Source organism: Populus alba, chromosome 3, assembly GCF_005239225.2.
Source record: "Populus alba chromosome 3, ASM523922v2, whole genome shotgun sequence".
NCBI classification, from domain to species: Eukaryota; Viridiplantae; Streptophyta; class Magnoliopsida; order Malpighiales; family Salicaceae; genus Populus; species Populus alba.
The window spans coordinates 14,353,146-14,371,425 of record NC_133286.1 but is presented as its reverse complement, the minus strand read 5'-3'; the positions used below and the strand labels follow the sequence as shown (position 1 = coordinate 14,371,425).

Sequence of the window (18,280 nt, the reverse complement as noted above, 5' to 3'; positions counted from 1 at the left end):
TGTCGCATCAGTTAGAAGAGGATCATTAACGAAAACATTGCCTTGCCCATTTGGGCAAAAAAGAATAATGTCCAAATCAATGCAAGTTGAACTTTAAAATCATAAATGGGAAGATTTTCAAGTTATAATTTCATTCTCTCTCTCTCTGATGGGCATGCTTTTTTCCTGAGCAAGATTTATATGAACGCGGTTCATTATTTTCATCCTTGCTCTTTATCATGAGAGTGATAAGGTGATGCAGACCAGGAAATGGTATATCTGTTTCCACAGACAAAGCTAGTTCACTTGTGAATCTTGATGTTACTTGTGTTTCTCCATTTACGTTGTCTGAATATCTTCTCTGAAGAAGACGTTTCACGAGCAAGTTGACATTTGACAGGAACGGATCTCAATGTCATTGCACTGATTTGGTTTCGTTGTTAGTTTTTAAATTTATAAAATCAAAACCTAATTAGTTAATATTTTTAAAATTTTAATCAATTTAATTAATTTTTTTAATTATTTTTTTATTTTTTTAATTTGATCGATTTTTTTTGCTCATCCCTACCTTCAGCTCCTACACCCACCCCTATATATCATGGGTGGGTTGTTATACACTGTACAGTTACTGTATATAATTAAAAAATAGATTTTGGAAAACTTTGTAGTTTATTAGAGGCTTAATCATATTTTATACGTTGCCCAATTAATCATCTATTCAAAAACATTTTCTTGAAAATCATATAAAAATTACACTTTTCGGCATAAATTTTAATAGTGGAGGTTAATGTGTAATTAGTGTTTGATAGATGGTGAGCACAATAAGAAATTATTTTTGTTGGAATACACAATTGAGAATGAGATGATTGTTGGAACTTGGAATGTATCCTTTAATTCCAGAATAAGGTGGAGTGAATGTGAACCAATTGACAGGAAACACGTGCTTTGGTCACTTGGAGCAACTTCCTTCGCTGTGATAGTCTTTAATCCTTTTTTTTGTTTGCGGAGAAGTAATTTTTTTAAGTTATTTTCATGAAAAGTGTTTTTTTTTAATGTTTTATAGTATCATGAAAAATAAATTGAAAATAATTTTTAATATTTAATTATATTATAAAAAATAAGTTATAAAATAACTTATTAATGTTTTAATTTTTTATAAGTTTATTAAAAAAATAAAGATTAAATCTGAAAGATAAAAAGGTTGAAGGATGATGAGATAAAAAAAAATCAATTTCATAAATTATTTTAAATAAAAAAATAGTATTTAAAATAATAGAGATCAAGTCTAACAAATAAAACAATTAAAAGAGAATGAAATTAAAAAAAAAAATTAATTTCATAAATTATTTGAAATAAAATAATATCAATTAAAACAGTGAACATCAAATTTTATAGATAAAAAATTTCAATTAATAAAATAAGAGAAAAAATAAATAATAAAAAAAAAATCAAAATCAAAATTGATATAAAAATCAAATTAAATAAAATTTTAAGGGATAAAATTAAAAAACAAATTCAAAATAAAATATATATAAATCAAAATAACAAAAATTAAATTTAATATATTTAATAAATAATAAAATATTTTTTATTTTTTTTATAATTCAATCGAAAGTTTTTTCTTCTTAAAATATAAGATTTTTCAGAACTAAACTATTTTTTTTAATTAAAAAATATTTTTTAAAGAAAAACTTTTCTTAACCGACACAAAAAAATATTTACAAAAAAATAATTTTTTATAAAAAAAGTACCTTACTATCTGAAAAGAAACAGTCAAAGAGGAAGCTCAATATTACAAGGTAGGCTTTGAAAAACTCATGGGCGAGAGTCCTTCACTGTCATCATTGTCTCCTTTTTTTTACCCTTTCTTACTGTGCTGCAGGAGCTCCAAAAATAATGGTGGAGGCAGGGCTGGTGGGGTCTCTGGCCTTGGCCCCTGCCAAAAAAAAAAAAAAAAAAAAACACAAAAAGTAAATAATATTCCCCCCATAAATCCAGCAAAATTTAAATTTTAGAGCTAAATACTAATGAAATTTATATTGCTCCTTTTAAAGATTTTCCTAGTTTGGCCCCTTTAAAAATAATTCCTCGCTCCGCCCCTGTTTGGAAATAGAGAAATGCAAACGTACGAGTTTGTGCTAATATTTGATCAATGATAAAAGATTGAGTGTACGGATCAAGATGTTTTGCCACTTGGTATTAAAATTATTAAAGTTGTTTACCAAACGGTGGGGGGCAGCTCCAGTGTTGGCATGTCGTTCTTGCTCCATGTAGTGTCGGATGGGTTTGTTTAAGACAATGCTAGCTTGATGATTTGGTCAAGGAGGTTGGAGAAGAAATTGACTATCAAATCTTTTAAAGCACCGGTGTGTGATATAAGGCTAGAAAATTGATAAATATAAATGAAAATATTAAAAGAATATTTCTATCAAAAATTTACTGATGGATTTTACCGCCATCAATATTCTTTCAGTATATATTGAGAGAATTATAATGGGAAACAAAATAATTAAAACAAAGTAAAAAAACAATGACGTGATGATTTTTACCAACAGAATTATCGACAGAATAAATTCCGTCAGTAAAATCCATCGACAAAATTGTTGATAAACCATGAATAATGTTCATTATGTCAATTGCAAAGGGAATCACCGACGGAAAATTCTGTCAGTATTTTCCAGACAAAGTGAAAAGTTCACTTTCCAATTACACTATTAATTATTATTTTTTACAAAAAAAATCACCGACATATTGAAAAGTCACCGGTGTTATTTGGCGATTTTTTGAAAAATATAAATTAAATATTATAGATGAAATCACCGACGGATTTAAAAGTCATCGGTGATATTTGACAATTTCTGAAAATATTTTATTATATTAAAATTTTAAATTAAATAATACAAAGAGAATCACCAACGGAATGATTAAAAATATTAATATTTAATTATCTATCAGTAAAATCGTCGGTAAAATGTCTTAATAAAAAGCCTAGAATTCCTAATTTCAAAAGAGACCCTTCTCCTTTCTTCTCCTTTCTTCTTCTTCTTCTTCTTCTTCTTCTTCTTTCCCCATATGTAAAAAACATCAATATCCATTTATTTTTCTTCTCCTCTCCTCAACTCCTTCTCTTTTCCTCCATGCTCAAGTATGTCTTTTTCTCCTTTCTTCTCAGTTTTTTTTTTTAATTAGTATACTTTACGATTATTTTTTTTCACTTCTTAGCTTCACTTGCAACTATATTAAGGTAAGAATTCTTTTTTTATTTTTTTCATGTATTTTTCACTATATTTGTTTTTTATTTTATTTTTTATTTTTTATTTTTTATTTTTTTGTTCTTAATAATTATATGAATGTTGTTGTAGGATTTTTTTTCATATGAGATCATTTTTAGTTGATTTATTTATAGGATTTTTAAATTTGTTTCATATGATTTTTTTAGTTGAATTTATTTGTTGCAAATTTGTTTGAGTTGATTTTGTTCTTCTTTTTTTCCAAGCATTTTGAGTATTATAGAGTGTTGATTTATATTAATTTAATTATTTTATAGTTTTGTAAAAAAAGATTTTTTTTGAATATTTTTAAATAATTATCGCTGAAATTACATACAATATTTTGCCGAGGGAAATACCAATGGAATGAAGCGGGTAATTTTTTTTGCTCATCTTTTCAGTAAGTAAATCCATCGGTAATAATATTTTTTTATTACCAATAGACTTACCAACAGACAAAAAATTACCGACAATAGATTCACCGATGAAGCATTTTCGTCGATGATTTCATTGGTAAATTAATTACCACGGAATGATAGTGCAAATACCAACAAAAAATTCCGTTGATAAATCTAAAGATTATGATAGTGATATGATGAGGTTTATCACATAACTACACCAAAGATTATTATAGTTGTTACTTAAACATAAATTATTTTGAAAATTACCTCTACCACGAGATTAAAATTGGCTAGGACCCCGCCTTGAAAGTTGGAGTTGTGGTCGCGGCCACAGTATCCAGAATAAGGTTGTTGTTTGGTAGTAACATGAGCCGAAAGAATAGCAAATAAGAGAGCTTGTTGATGATGTTACACCTCTTCTAAGCTTTAACATAAATCTTGGTAACAAGAGAATCATACTCGGGTTCTAAATATGCGAGAAGATATGTGATGATATCATCACACTTTAGGGCTTGACCTCCCATAGCGAGGTTATCATAATGCTTCTTCACATGCATCAAATAGTCTATTATAGATTGTGTAGTTCTTCAAGCAATTGGTTTTTTATATGTATTTTGCTTAAAAATATATTAAAATAATATTTTATTATTATTAAAAAATTTTATATTAGCACATTAAATAATCTAAAAATATATATATAAAAATTTAAAACAAAAAAAACAAAATTTTTTAAGAAAACACAGTTGAACAACATTTCCAAACAAGCTCTAAAAGTAATACATACAATTCAAAACAATGCTATACTATGTGTATAACAAAAACGAAAATTTTGGCTTTGACTTCTAGTAGCTGCATAATCTTTGACTAGATGATCATAAATTGATTCAATAAACCTTAATGGTCGGAAAAGATAAAATTACTATTTTATCGTTCACGGATTACCCGTTTTGTTATTCTAGACGATTTCAGGTGTCGCTTTTCCTGAAAGATACATTAAACTGAGTAGATATAATTATTGTCCTCACAGCCTGATCTTCTATAAAGCAAACCATTAGGCGGAAACTGGTAATACAGAAGTTAAGATTTATTTAATGATAACAAGAATCCAAGAAACTCCCGGCAAAGAGCAACCATGGAAACAAATGTTGACTGATCCTCAAAGTCCCAACTGGCTTTGCACCTTCAAGATGGTCTGAGCAGACTTCCTAAGCCTTTGAGCCTCCTCATCCGTCAAATGCACATTGGTCACCCCTAAAACACCTCCCCTGCCCAACTGCGCCGGTAAGCTCAAGAACACATCGCCATCACCGATGCCATAAAACCCCTTTGCAAGAACTGAAACAGGGTGGATTTTCCTCTGGTCTCTGAGTATGGACCGAGCCAAGTTAGCAGCTGAGTACCCGATCGCCCAAGATGTGTAACCCTTGAGACTAATCACTTCATACGCACTGTCTACAACTGCTTTGTGAATCCCCTCTAGTGTCTCCTTCTCATATGGAATTTGCTTCTTCTCTAAGAAGCTCAATACGGGCACTCCCCCAACACTTATGCTGGACCATAATGCCACAGAACTATCCCCGTGCTCGCCAATAATGGAGGCCTACCAAAGAAAAGGTAAAAGATTCAGAAACAATCTTTACCACAAAAATGGCAGAAGATTTCACTTTTCAATAGTGACCACATGATCGCTCATGAGAATTCTTTTTTAATCAAAATGCACAATCATAACTAAAATTCTATATTTTATTTTATTTTGTTTGTTTGCAGAATTCAATGAATTATCTGCCAACCTCCGCGCACCAAAGCTCTAAACCTAATTATGAAAGTCGCACAAAACAAATCTTAACATGCTAAAAGAAACTGCAGTGGGGTAAAGTATGTGACGTAGTCGTGCTGGTAATAATAAGTAATTTTAATTTTGTTGTCTTCAACTTCTACCTACATCAGTATAATTTTGCATGGAAAAAAAAATTATAAGCAAGATCAGTGAACTCACCTGCACATCCTGGGTATTGACATCAAGGTGATCAGCAATCAAGAACCGAAACCTGGAACTATCCAGATTCGTACCAGATCCAACAACTCGATTCGAAGGAAACCCCGACAACTTCCACGCCACATAAGTCAACACATCAACAGGATTCGACACAATCATCAAGATCGTCCCGGGAGAATACTTAGCAAGCGGAGGTATAATTCCCCGAAACAAAGCAACATTCCTCTGCAACAAATTCAACCTAGACTCCCCCGCAATCTGTCGAGCCCCAGCACTAACAATACAAAGATCAGATCCAACAGTGACGGTGTAATCAGTGGACGCAATGATTTTGGTGCGGGGTAAAAAAGCTGCAGCGTGTTGGAGATCAAGCATTTCTCCACGGAGCTTTTCAGGTTGGGCATCTACAAGGGCAATCTCGTCAGCTAAGTCTTGGGTTAGGATTGTTTGGGCTATTGCCATGCCTACATTGCCAGCACCAATAACAGAAATTTTAGTGTGACGTTTGGTGGGTGATGGTGGGGATGTGTTTTGGATTGGTTTGAAGAACATATCAGATAGGTCCAGACCCCCCGGACCTAAAGAAGAAGCTGAAGCACTCTTTTGCATGGTGAAAAGTGAGAGATGAGCAGAGCTGTTTTGTGTTTTAGATGTTTTGTTCGCGGGGACAGGGTTTCCCAAGTTTTTGTGGTATTTGAAGGCGAAGTGGGTGAAGAAAAAGGACGGGTGTTTCCTTTGAACTTTCAACGGTCAAATATTGTATCAGGCTTCATGTATAAAATTGGTTGAGTTGGATTTCAACATTTAAATATCGTTCCTTTTAGTTAGATAGTGTTTGTAATTGTAATAGTATTCAGTTTTTGAAATATTTTTTATTTGAAATATATTAAAATAATATTTTTTTATTTTTAAAATTTTATTTTTAATATCTATACATCAAAACAATTTAAAATATAAAAAAAATTAAAGAAAAAAATTATATTTATAATTTTTTAACCATTATTGTAGTAAAAATCTAGGAAATGTTAGACTGAATTTTTCAAAAAAAAATATTGAGGTGATGCATTGGGCCTTCACTTATACTGTATATATATATCTTATAATTGATTCTTCACTTATACTAATATTTCCAACGAACCAAGATTATTCATCGATTACCTGGTCTACACTTATATTTTATATCTATATTGAAAAACATCAAATTAAAATAATTCTTTCATAAATTATTCTGGTTCCTAGTTACATTAAAATAAATAGATGCATATTCATTTGATGAAATATCATTTGAATCTTTCATTTCCTATCATAATAACTATATAGATTGAATAAGCATATAGATCCAATAAATAGGATTATCAAGTAATAAAGAGTTGATGTTGAAAAATAAAATAAAATATAGAATTTTAGAATTTATTATTTATTAAATAACTATAAGCAAAATAAATTATAAAATAAGAAATTAATCATAAAAATAATTAGTTCATTTGAGAAAAGTTACATCAGGCTTAGTATCACAGCTTGTTTTACCCATCCTGAATATTTTCCTTTTCGTTCAGTGGGGGAATAGTAAGTTATTAATAGATGATGTTTTTTTTTTATAACATTCTTCATAATATTCTTAGGATATGTCTTTTCTCGACGAGAACTTGACATAATATGATAAAGTACTATTTAGTTATATCCAAATAAATAAATGGATTTCACAAACATGATGCATTTCTTTATTCATAATTTAGCAGGGTTTTTTCTAGAGATACAGTAAATTTATTAATATTAAAGATACAAAACAAAGTACTATCTTTAAATTAATTAAATATAAAAATTGAAACTTGTTACAAGAAAATAGAACTGACAATACCCTTCAGAGCATTGGTACGTAAAACATAATTTTTGGACGAAAAATACAACTTTCTTGACCAACTTTTCATAAAACATCTTTTTTTCTAAATCATGCACACACAGATGAGTCTCTACGGAGCACAGCCGCACCACCAGATCTTATCAATGAAAGATCTGAACCATCCCACACTGTCAATAATTATCAGTCATTTTTTAAACTTTATTCGGACATAATCTTTCAAATTTTTAAAACATAAAACTTATACGAAAGGGAGTATACATCTTGTCTACAAATGATGTCCGGAAAGATCAAGCTCTGATTGTAGGAAAACAAATAGAGTTGTATGTATTTAAGAAGAATTAAATAAACACCACTTTATAAAAATTGAAGCAAATGCTTAGTACATTTCTTGTATATTTGAATCATATCATATGTTTAAGAATTTGTCGTGTTTATTTTTTTTGAAAAACAATTAAGGGGCGATGTGGATATAAAGCAATCTATGTGAAATGCCATTATTGGGAGAATTTATATATATTATATATAAATCACCTTTTCATTATTTATTAATTAAGTAAACTGTAACCCTACTTTAGTACATTGGAATGGAAGGATAGCAAGCAACAGAGCCAAATCAATGGGCAGGCGGTTTCTTATGGATGCATTGCGTGCTTTCATGGCTATAGTTTCTAGAATCATGATGGATGAACAAGCCAAGTCTGTGTGCAGCAGCAGTAACGACGATTACCGCCTACAAAATTCTAGGTGGAAACTCTCACTTTTTGCCCTTTTCACAAGAAACTTCTCTCGGATTCCATGCTAGAAACCTCGAGCTTGGAAAGAGTCAAATTACACGTCTAGCTTCAATTCTTCTCCCAACGCCAAGGAAACAAGAAAGTCAGGAGCTCTTGTGTTCTAGAGAAGCAACAAATCTTTCCAATTTGTTGAAATTGCTTCCCATTCTAGACAAATTGTTGAGCTAGACAAAAATGATATTTCCGTTGATTTTATGCGATGGGTTGTACAGGTTGAACCTTGACGTTTTCTTTTCTCCGTATCCTTCCTTACACTTTTAATAATGCTTGCAACACACGATATATTTTTGTATTTTTAAAATATTTTTAAAAAAAATTAAATATTTTTTTTATGATGTGGCATAAATGGTAGGCCTCATTTCCGAAGAAAGGCTAAAAAGACTAGGCTAGGGTGTGTTATTAGATCTTGACTTCACAGATTTTGACACACGTGTATACTTCATCACAGAAAAGCAAACTTGAGTTGCAAAAAAAGGTGCCACGCCAAGTCAAGAATTGCTAGAAGTAATATACACGTTTTTGTGGAACATTGACCGCTCCTTCATGAGTGGAGAAATGTACTTTACCTTTATTGACGATCTCTCACGATATAGTTAAAAATTAAATACACAAGAAGAAAAAATTGTTACTTTAAGATATTTAAAATAAAAGTTGAAAATCAACAAAATATAGATAGAAGGCGATTAAAAAACCAGTTTCTGAGTTTTTGTACTTTCAAAATCTAATTTAAAATTTAAAAAACCTCAATAACCTCATTTATAACCCCTAAAAACCTTTAATCATTCTAGAATTTAAAAATAAAATTGAAAAAAAAATTACAATATGTGATCTAATTTTTATGAACATAGTTAAAGAAAAAACAACCTTCATTAAACTTCTTTTTTCAAAATGAATTATTTTATAAAGATTTTCTCTTTTATTTCTCATAATTTAATAACTGAAACATGATAAAAATAAAATATAAAAATTGAAACATAAAAATATAAAAATAAAGGGATTAAATATATAAAATAAAAACTTTGGGAATCAGAATTTATTTGTTTTTTATTTCCTCAGGAATGGTAAGAAAAAAACATTTTTCCCTTACAAGCATTCCATGGTAGCTTCGAGTATAAAGGGATAGTGAGGTCTGCAATAAAAGATCTACATCAATTAGTTTACTTTACTAACCAATTCACTCAAGCAGGTCGAATTAAAAATTAATTTTTAATGCCAAAACAAAGAACATACAAACACTGTTTACATTTTCTTAACATTAAGAAAAATATTAATTATGAACATTTGATGCATATATGTGTTAAAATAAGTATATAATTATATGCAACAATAAATATTAAAAAGAAATGATAATTATAACCAAAGAGTAAATCAAAAGGTTAAAAAAATAAATGTAGATTAAGAGATTGATCCGTGTTATGAAGAGCTTTTTTTATTTATTTAATTATATATCAATAGTTTTTCAAGAACATTAATAATTTAATTTTATTGAAACAAAATAATTTGCTAGCATAATCCCTTTCTTTTATTAAGATTTTTTATCATAAAAAAATTAAATTGTTTGTTCTATGCCATTTATTTAATAAAAATAAAAAATAGAAAAATTATTAAAAAAATTAGATGATTTCAAATCAGGTTAAAAAAAGTTTCTCTAATTAAAATCATTTTATCTTATTAACAAGTTTTTTTTTTCTAGATTTTTTTATTAGAATATTTATTTTTTAGATAACATCTCATCACTATCCTAAAAGCAAGTTTAGATTAAAAAAACCATATTATAACAATTTTGACTTGAATCTATAAAAGATATGTATCCATACCCATATATTTATCAAAGAAAAAAAAAAAACCCTATTCATCATACATCATACATGGAGTTAGAGTTTTAAATATCTATACACAACTTATTAGATTTTGGATATTCACTATTCAATTATTTTTTTATTAGTCAATATAAAATAAAAATATAATACATGTAAATGATATATATATATATATATCTTTTTTCTTCACTTGAAAAACAGTGAAAATTTTGAAAAAGGGTGAACAACTTTTAAAATGCATTAATGCGTCATTTATCATTGGTTTTGTGAAACATGAACGGCCAGGACCTGTTTTTTTTTTTTTTAATTAGTAATCTTGTGAAGATGATAAACTACTCCAACTTCCAACTGAAAATACAGGAGGCGCCGCTAATGGAACCACAGCTAGCAGAGCTGGAGCGACTTCAAACCCAAATCCTTAATCGAATATCTAAACTCGAGCTCTCTCTTTCTACCCAAAGCAACAACAACAAAGACAACCTCCCCGCCTGCGACGGCGGCGATACCACCGAGGCTCGCCTCTCCACCATTCTCCGATCAAACGGCGTGAAGGACTTCGCCTTCAAAAAAGTCTCCTCCGATTACTACGATTGGCCTCTTGAGTCCCGACGCGACGTCCTCGGTGCCGCCTCTATTGATCACCTCTGTAAAAGCATCGTCTTGGTACATTATTATTATTCATTTATTGAGCTGTAGTTAGGTTTTTGAGGCTTTGAATTAAATTGGATATATATGTGCTAGTTAGAGGAAGGTTGAATAAAAGGGGTAAAAGTATCGCTACATTAATGGAATTTATGAGGACGGAGAGCAACAAAAAAGAAAGCATTTTGTTCATTTGCTTTGTTATGATTATTAAGGATAGAATGAAGAAGACCTTGCCTAAATGCATATAATCACACCGCGTATATTGCTTGATTAACTTTATCACATTTGTTGGCTGTAATCTACAGATTGCATAATTATCGTGTTAAGTGAATGTATGGATCTTGGCGTTAGAAATGATAACATTTATTAGTTGTTCTATATTCTTTTATGATTACAGACAAGGAACTGAATGAGTGAGCACCTATTTTGCATTCTCAAGGATTGTTCTTGTGGCTTGGACACAAGAAAAACAAGCCTTGCCAAAGGAGAGAATGTGTGTTGAGATTTTCACAGAAGATTCAATGGGGACATTTTTATTAGATATGGTTGTATGTGTGGCTATATGGTATATTAGGTTCCAAGAGGGCAGCGGTTAAGGGCCCAAATTTGAGTTTTTGGCATAAAAATGAACAATTTGTTTGACATACAATGCTTACTGGTAATTAAAGTTTGTCCTTGCATGCCCATTTCTACAGAGTATAATTAAATTTCTTTTTGGATTTGAAAACCAAGCAACAGCACGTCGATGGGGGGGAATACGAATCCCTATCCTAGAAATGATAAAATACCCTAAAAAAATGTACCTCTGTGTCTTTTCTTTATTATTATTATTTTAAAAAAGCACTCCTTTTCAAATTCAGTAAACAAGAGAATTCTTATTCTAAAGTGAAAAGAGTTCGATTTAATATTTGATTAGTTCGAGAACTTAAAGAAAGTAGATTTTTTTTTCATTCTAATTTTTAATTTAGGACATAAATTTCTATTATAAAATGATAAATGAAATTATACCTTTTCTTATGTTGACTCAAATTGCCTAACCTTTGGTTTTATTCCACGCTATTTCTTTTTTGAATTATCAGTAGAGTTTTAGTTTGATAAGACCACACATTGCATAGTCTTTCGTGATAAAATTTTTGTACTAGTTTTTGCTTGAGACAGGTTGGAATATGTTGTAAAATAGGTGCTCTGTTTGAAAGCATGTATTAACCATCACAGCAGTAATCTGATTACTTGTGATATGATTTGGATACAACAGGATTTCATGGCAATCAATAATCGTTTATTTTTATTGCTTTGTTTTGGCCATGACAACTGACAAGATATTATTAAAACTTAATATTGGACTGTCTTCTTTTCTTGCAGTATTAGTATTAGTTCATGTAAATTCTCCTTACATTTTCTGAATGTTGGACTGAAGTTCATTATTTTCTCAGGTAAATACCCAGGCCCCATCCAATATCACTGACTGCAGTGACTTCAATAATTCGAAGTATTACATAGTTGTTGTTCAGGTATCTTGCTTTCCCATAATCCACATTACAGCTTACCATTTCATATGATTCACGAACTATCTTACAAGACAACACCTCCTTTACTGCAGTACACTGCTCGATTCAATGCTGAAACTGTTAAAAACTATCTGTATGCTCTCAACGATGGCAAGATAGCTAAAAAGAAATTCAACTGTAAGTTGTTATCCACTTGTTGATCATAAAGGTTGATATAACATCTTAAAATTCATAAATCAAATGGTAAAAATGGTTTATTGATCAGTCATGCATACAAATTACAGACTAACATGTCATTCTGAACACAGTTGGGTATTATTTCATGTCTCTCTAAAAACTGAGCATAAGATCAAATAAAGCCAGCAGTCCATAAAAGTTATGATACAATGCATTCAATGATTATTTGATTTGTGCAAGCACAAGAGGCTGGTAACAATTACAATTTAATTAAACAACTATCTGATCATGCAATAGAGGTGGGTGGATATCATATTTGGCCCTGGTGACCAGATAGGTCATTCAGTTTAATCTAAAGAAAGTAAAATAGATTATAGTTATAGCTTTGGAAACTGCCCACTCTATGCAGTCTCTTACGTTGATTCAGTATATCAAACTTTCCACTCAATTTGAAAAAATAATGTGTCCTTTGTCATGTTTCACTGTTTCTATTACCTTTCCTTCTGTTGCATAAATGGCTCATTCTTGTAGTTTTTTTTACCTTGCATGATATGATAAAAAACATAAAGATTAGTTTCCAATGGTTAATAAAAAAAAAAAAAGGCCTTCCATTTATCTGTGGAATGGAATCCCAAGATGATACACTTGCTAGCCTGATGCTTCTCTGCACTTAGGTATCATGATGGCAGAATATTTCATTGTCTTTAATCCTGTTGGTTCACATGCCTTTCTTTCAGCTGCATCGTCATAAGTTGCTGATGTCTAATCTACTTGCTTAAAATCTTCACATGCCTTCCGATTTTCTTTTAATATCATGATTGTGGAAATATCAGTTGAATAATTTGAATTCTTTCTCTCTCTCTCTCTCTCTCTCATAAAATGGCTCATGGACAACAATCATACATTAATTGATGAGAATACTGTTTCCTTGTATACACACATAGATAGAAACCTCCCACCTATTTTCTATTAAAATTGAACATGTTCACATGATCTGTAGTAGGAATGGTCTGTTTTAGGAATGACCATGACATCCTGGATGTGTTGACACCTTGTCTGCTTGTGCATTCATATAGGAAAGTTATAGCTGAAGTGATCATGTGCATACACTCATGGTTACCAAGTAATTTGTGTGTTGGTAAAGGAGTTTTAGTGCAGGATGTTGCGTCATCTTTTAATGATCATTTGTTTGTTTGCTTGTTTATTTTCTACTAGCAAAATCTGCATGTCTGGACTTTGTAAAATCATCTGGGAATCTATAATCTTGACTATTATGCATGATTTTGCACCAAAAGAGATTTCAAGTTTGGCTGCAAATTGCAACATATAATAAAAAGCTTAGTCTCTTTGATCTTAATGTGATTATTTAGTGAGGAGGCAATGAAATATTGTTACATCTTTTAACTTTGCAGTGAGGCTTGCCCCTGAGGAGACATCAATGGAGCTGACAGGATACGGGCACAATGCAGTGACATGTATTGGCATGAAAACCAACATTCCGGTGAATATTCTCACTATTAGTTCTCAACATTGTCTAGGAAGTAGGAATGAACTTATTAGTTGCTATATTTAGCCCTTCAGTTAAGTATTCCATTTCAAGTCATTCTAATTTTATATTTCTTTGCTTACAACCAATCTCTTATTGGAATTTCTACTTCAAACTTCATCTTTGCTTACAAACATATTGGTAAACTTGGAAAGGAAGATCAATCGCTAAGCTGTAAAGTGTAATGTAATTTACAGAATAAAAAAGTTAGGATTGATCCTTATCATGTCTTATTTGATTTCATCCGATTTTTTTTCAACTCAATTGCCTTTTAACTTCATCATAGTTTAAAACATACCTGGGATCTATTTGCAGTGCATGTGTTCTTGACTCATGTTTTCCAGACAGTACATACATCAGTGTTCTGTCTTGCATGATGCAGCAGAACACTTTGTCTTTTTGTCCAGAGGGTTAATTGCCTGGGTAGATACTTATCCTTGTCTTTTTTATGGATGGTGTGGCTGTTTTGTATACAGAGTGTGATAAATTGGCCCAAGAAAAAAAACAGAGAATACTAGAGAAAAAAATAGTATTCTTGATTCACTATTTTAAAAATAATGGCAACGTGGAACTACTTTTCATGAATCAAGTCCTCAACTGCTCAATTGCTGGGCCAGATGTTGAGTATTCAAGTGGTCCATGGTTCCAAATAACATGCCTACTAAATTCAGATATGCTATAGTGGTTCAGTCAAATGATGGTCAAGATCAATGATTTTCTGCCTCTCTGACACTAGAATAAAATTGGGTTGACACTGAAAGTTGAGTTGTTCACATAGATAGGCCTGAGCTAGCCGGAAATTTCTGCAGCGAATGGCTGTTGACATGTATGCGTGTCTCTGTAATTTTTGCACATGTATTCATGTAGGGAACACCATAGAATGTTATGGTGGAGGTTGAAGCTTACCAAAATTGTTTGAAATTGGCAGAAAGGAGATTCTGAAAGCCAAACACGGACAAGCATGTGGATATATAAATATATTTAGATAGAGGATTATGATTATCTTGTATTATCAATAATTGGATTTGGGGAACGATGTTTTGATCGCAGGTGATTTTGGACGAAGCAATTCTAAGACTCAATCCCGATTTCTTCTGGTTGGGTGGAGGAGAGATTGATTTGAAGCTGGGGATAAGGACTTCTGAATTTATTGATTTTGCTAAACCATTCATTGTCAGCTGCAGTGGCACATGATTAAAACAAAATGAAATTATTCTTGGACGAAGATGAAGCAGGAACTGACACGATAGTAATGTTTGAAGTAGAAACTTTACTATGCACAGTTTCATTGACTATTGGAATTGGAATGAAATTCAATTGGGAGATATTAAATTAATATTCAATATGCAAGCATTTGGTTACAGGTTTTCATTGGATGTTTTGATCTCAGGTTGATCCCATATATTGTTTAGAACTTGTATATATGTTATTTATATATACATGTTTATCCATATGAAAAATTTGTTAAATGGAGCGCATTGTTTTCAGATAGAGGAGCATCTTTTTGGAGAAATACTGAAAATCTCACCCATAAGGTATTTTGTCATCTTCCAATTTGTAGAACACCAATCCTAACAAGAGCAAGACTGCAGGTCCTTAATATATAGTACTCATGGAGCCTGAAGTAGCGGTTTCAGAGGCATGACTCGTATCGGTATCTCGCGGAGGTTAGCTGAAGTTTCTATTTTTCCTGTATGGTTCCTCCGAAGTCATTTTCCTCTGACTGCATGGCTTCCTCCGTATCATTTCCTAGCATAGAACGTCCTTGCCCCTTCAGTCCCTGCCCAAACACCAACCAAATATACATCCATTTAATCGAATATCCTTAACATTTTTATTATAGATTCATATTCATATCAAATGTATTAATCAGTTTCGACATGTAATTAAGCAAATTCGTACTTTAGGCTATTCATGATCTCATGGATTTTTACGCATGAGAAAACCAATTAATCTACTTTGCCATCCCGATGAAGGACATGGCGAGGAGTTATGGGCCATGAGTAATGGCCAGTTCCACACCAAAAACATTACTGCCTAACAAACATAAACAGTAAAACCATCCTGAATACTTAATTAAATTGATCATAGAGAGTATCTTACTCACCTTTATTATTTTAGGAGCCTGTTGCCATTCAGCTTGTGAAGATAAGATCATAACCTTATTTCCTGCTGCAGGTATACAATTATATATTATCATTAGCAACAATAAAAGCAATGATAGCAACAAAAAAGTAGTTTTTTTCTTCTGATACTATATAATTAATTGTTTAGCACTGAGACAAGCGGTTTTTATTTTTTATTTTATTTATTTATATTATTATTTTCTTTGTTGACCTTATTTCCATGCATGGAGAATTTAATCTATCTTGTGAAAGAGGTGACCAATCAAAGTCTAATTTTATCCTCAATTTATTGTGCATAATTATTTTGCCATTATTCACGAGATTGGTTATGAGTTTGTTTATAATGATCAAACAATATTATCATAATTTCTTATAGTTAGGCCAAACATTGCATGATCTTAATATACGATCCATCCTTCATTAATTAGTCTCATTTTCGTTTCGATTTTATTTTATATAACATCATTTCGTTTAGCCTATAATATATATGAAGGTTCTCTGCACCGATGCACGAAGCAGAACACGATCTCAAGAAAGACGTACATATGCTTCATATTTCTTACAAAAAAACGTAAAGACAGGAGTGGAGGGAAAAGAATGTCAGTGACGGGGATGCATCAATGGAACAGTTCCTTGTGAAATATTGCAAGTTCCTCGTCCACTTTCCTGTCCCTTTTGAAAAATAAATAGAAATATTGAAGGTCGCAGTTAAATCTAAATTTTGAGTTCAAATCATCACTTGGTTAGAATCTCTCTCCCTCTCCCTCTCCCTCTCCCTCTCTCATTTTATGTACAGATGGTACTATAATGCAACAAATTCTGTAGAAGAAACTCTGAATGGTTACGCTTCGAGATTGCCCATGATTTTAAGCTTGCATGAATCTTCAAGTATATAGCAATTTGATGAGGGTTTCAATCTCCATAAGCCTATCTATGCTCAACATGTAACCATGTTTTGTACGCAAATGCTTGAATTGTTAACAAGAGACGTTAAAGGCCAATTTTGTTTCTTGCGTTTAGCAATTTGAGCTAGGCATGTATACATATAATAATATTCTTTTGCTTCATTTTATTTTGTTTGGACCATTTGCAAAATGGTTGGTGAATTTTAAAAAAAATGTTACTTAGAATGTGTACTATGGTTTATGAAAAATGATATTTAAATTTGATTTATAATTTAAAAGTTGTTTCTAATTAATAATTTATGATTAAAAAAAATCAAAATAACTTTAAGTGAGAAGTGTGTTCGATAAGAATGACCTAAAGCAATTTTTTTGAAAAAACAATTTAGTATTAAGTTAGAATTTATAAGTTAAAAGTAAAAAGTTTTAACTTTTGATTAAATCAAAATTTTAACTAGGTTTTTTAATAAAATTTTAATTTAAATAAAAAGTTATCTTTAATTAAATATATTTCTTTATAAGTAAAATTATTTTCTTCGAGCAAGGTTTTAGCATCTCTTAACTTTGTTTTGTGGGGTTTTATGCGTTGTCACGGAAGATGCTTAACGCTGCCAATACTAGCAACGGTTCCGCGAAAAAGAAAAGAGAAGAAAAAAAAAAAAAAAAAAAAAGACAGAATGCTGCTACTATATTCGGTTCAAAGGAAAAGACACATGATTCTCTATTGTTAAAGTTATGATATTAAAAAATAATATAAAGTTATTTTTTGAATTTTTATTAGGGTACGATGAGTTAAATTTTATTATACTTTTTCCTTTTAAATTAAAAATTAAACATAAAATAGTGGTGGATAAGTTTTATGTCCAAAAAAATTTATTTACAAATATATGTTAGAAAATAATATAAAAATTATTCTTGAAACTTCATCCAAAAACTTAAAATTTTAAATTGAAATGATTGTTTGCTAGAAAATTATCTCAAACAAAAACATTACATGAAAAATAGCAAACAGAAATAAAGACAAAACTCTATTGAAAAATGATTTCAACCAAAAGAACCCTTATTCAAATTTTTATTACTCAATAATTTATCTAACCAATATTAAATATTAAATCTCTTCAAGGTTTCTTAATTTATTAGTAAAACAAGACCTAAACAAGACTAGAGTAATAATAAAAGAGTTATAAACTAAATACAAAGAAAACCAAATAAATAAATATGGCAAATCCAAATAATAACTTTTAGGCCTAATTTTG

General features: G+C 30.7%; 2 protein-coding genes across 2 annotated transcripts; one reads left to right on the top strand and one right to left on the bottom strand.

Moving 5' to 3' along the window:
• Positions 1 to 4,488: 4,488 nt before the first annotated feature.
• On the bottom strand, positions 4,489 to 6,335 carry LOC118028596 (L-lactate dehydrogenase B). Its single transcript, XM_035032242.2, has 2 exons — positions 5,646 to 6,335; positions 4,489 to 5,249 (listed from the first exon to the last, which is right to left on the bottom strand). The coding sequence occupies exons 1-2, from the start codon at positions 6,252 to 6,254 to the stop codon at positions 4,806 to 4,808; spliced, it is 1,053 nt and encodes a 350-aa protein (XP_034888133.1). The 5' UTR covers positions 6,255 to 6,335; the 3' UTR covers positions 4,489 to 4,805.
• Positions 6,336 to 10,402: 4,067 nt separating this feature from the next.
• LOC118028598 (uncharacterized) lies at positions 10,403 to 15,365 on the top strand. Its single transcript, XM_035032243.2, has 5 exons — positions 10,403 to 10,783; positions 12,199 to 12,276; positions 12,366 to 12,450; positions 13,863 to 13,951; positions 15,047 to 15,365. Exons 1-5 carry the CDS (start codon positions 10,445 to 10,447, stop codon positions 15,188 to 15,190), a joined length of 735 nt encoding a protein of 244 aa, XP_034888134.1. The 5' UTR covers positions 10,403 to 10,444; the 3' UTR covers positions 15,191 to 15,365.
• The last annotated feature ends 2,915 nt before the right edge of the window (positions 15,366 to 18,280 follow it).

Excerpts from the sequence above, each read along its gene's own strand:
- LOC118028596 (XM_035032242.2), bottom strand. The coding sequence starts at position 6,254 with ATGCAAAAGAGTGCTTCAGCTTCTTCTTTAGGTCCGGGGGGTCTGGAC. Across the intron at positions 5,250-5,645 it reads TCAATACCCAGGATGTGCAG|GCCTCCATTATTGGCGAGCA; the intron begins GTGAGTTCACTG and ends TTTCTTTGGTAG.
- LOC118028598 (XM_035032243.2), top strand. The coding sequence starts at position 10,445 with ATGATAAACTACTCCAACTTCCAACTGAAAATACAGGAGGCGCCGCTA. Across the intron at positions 10,784-12,198 it reads TCTGTAAAAGCATCGTCTTG|GTAAATACCCAGGCCCCATC; the intron begins GTACATTATTAT and ends TTATTTTCTCAG. Across the intron at positions 12,277-12,365 it reads ATTACATAGTTGTTGTTCAG|TACACTGCTCGATTCAATGC; the intron begins GTATCTTGCTTT and ends CCTTTACTGCAG.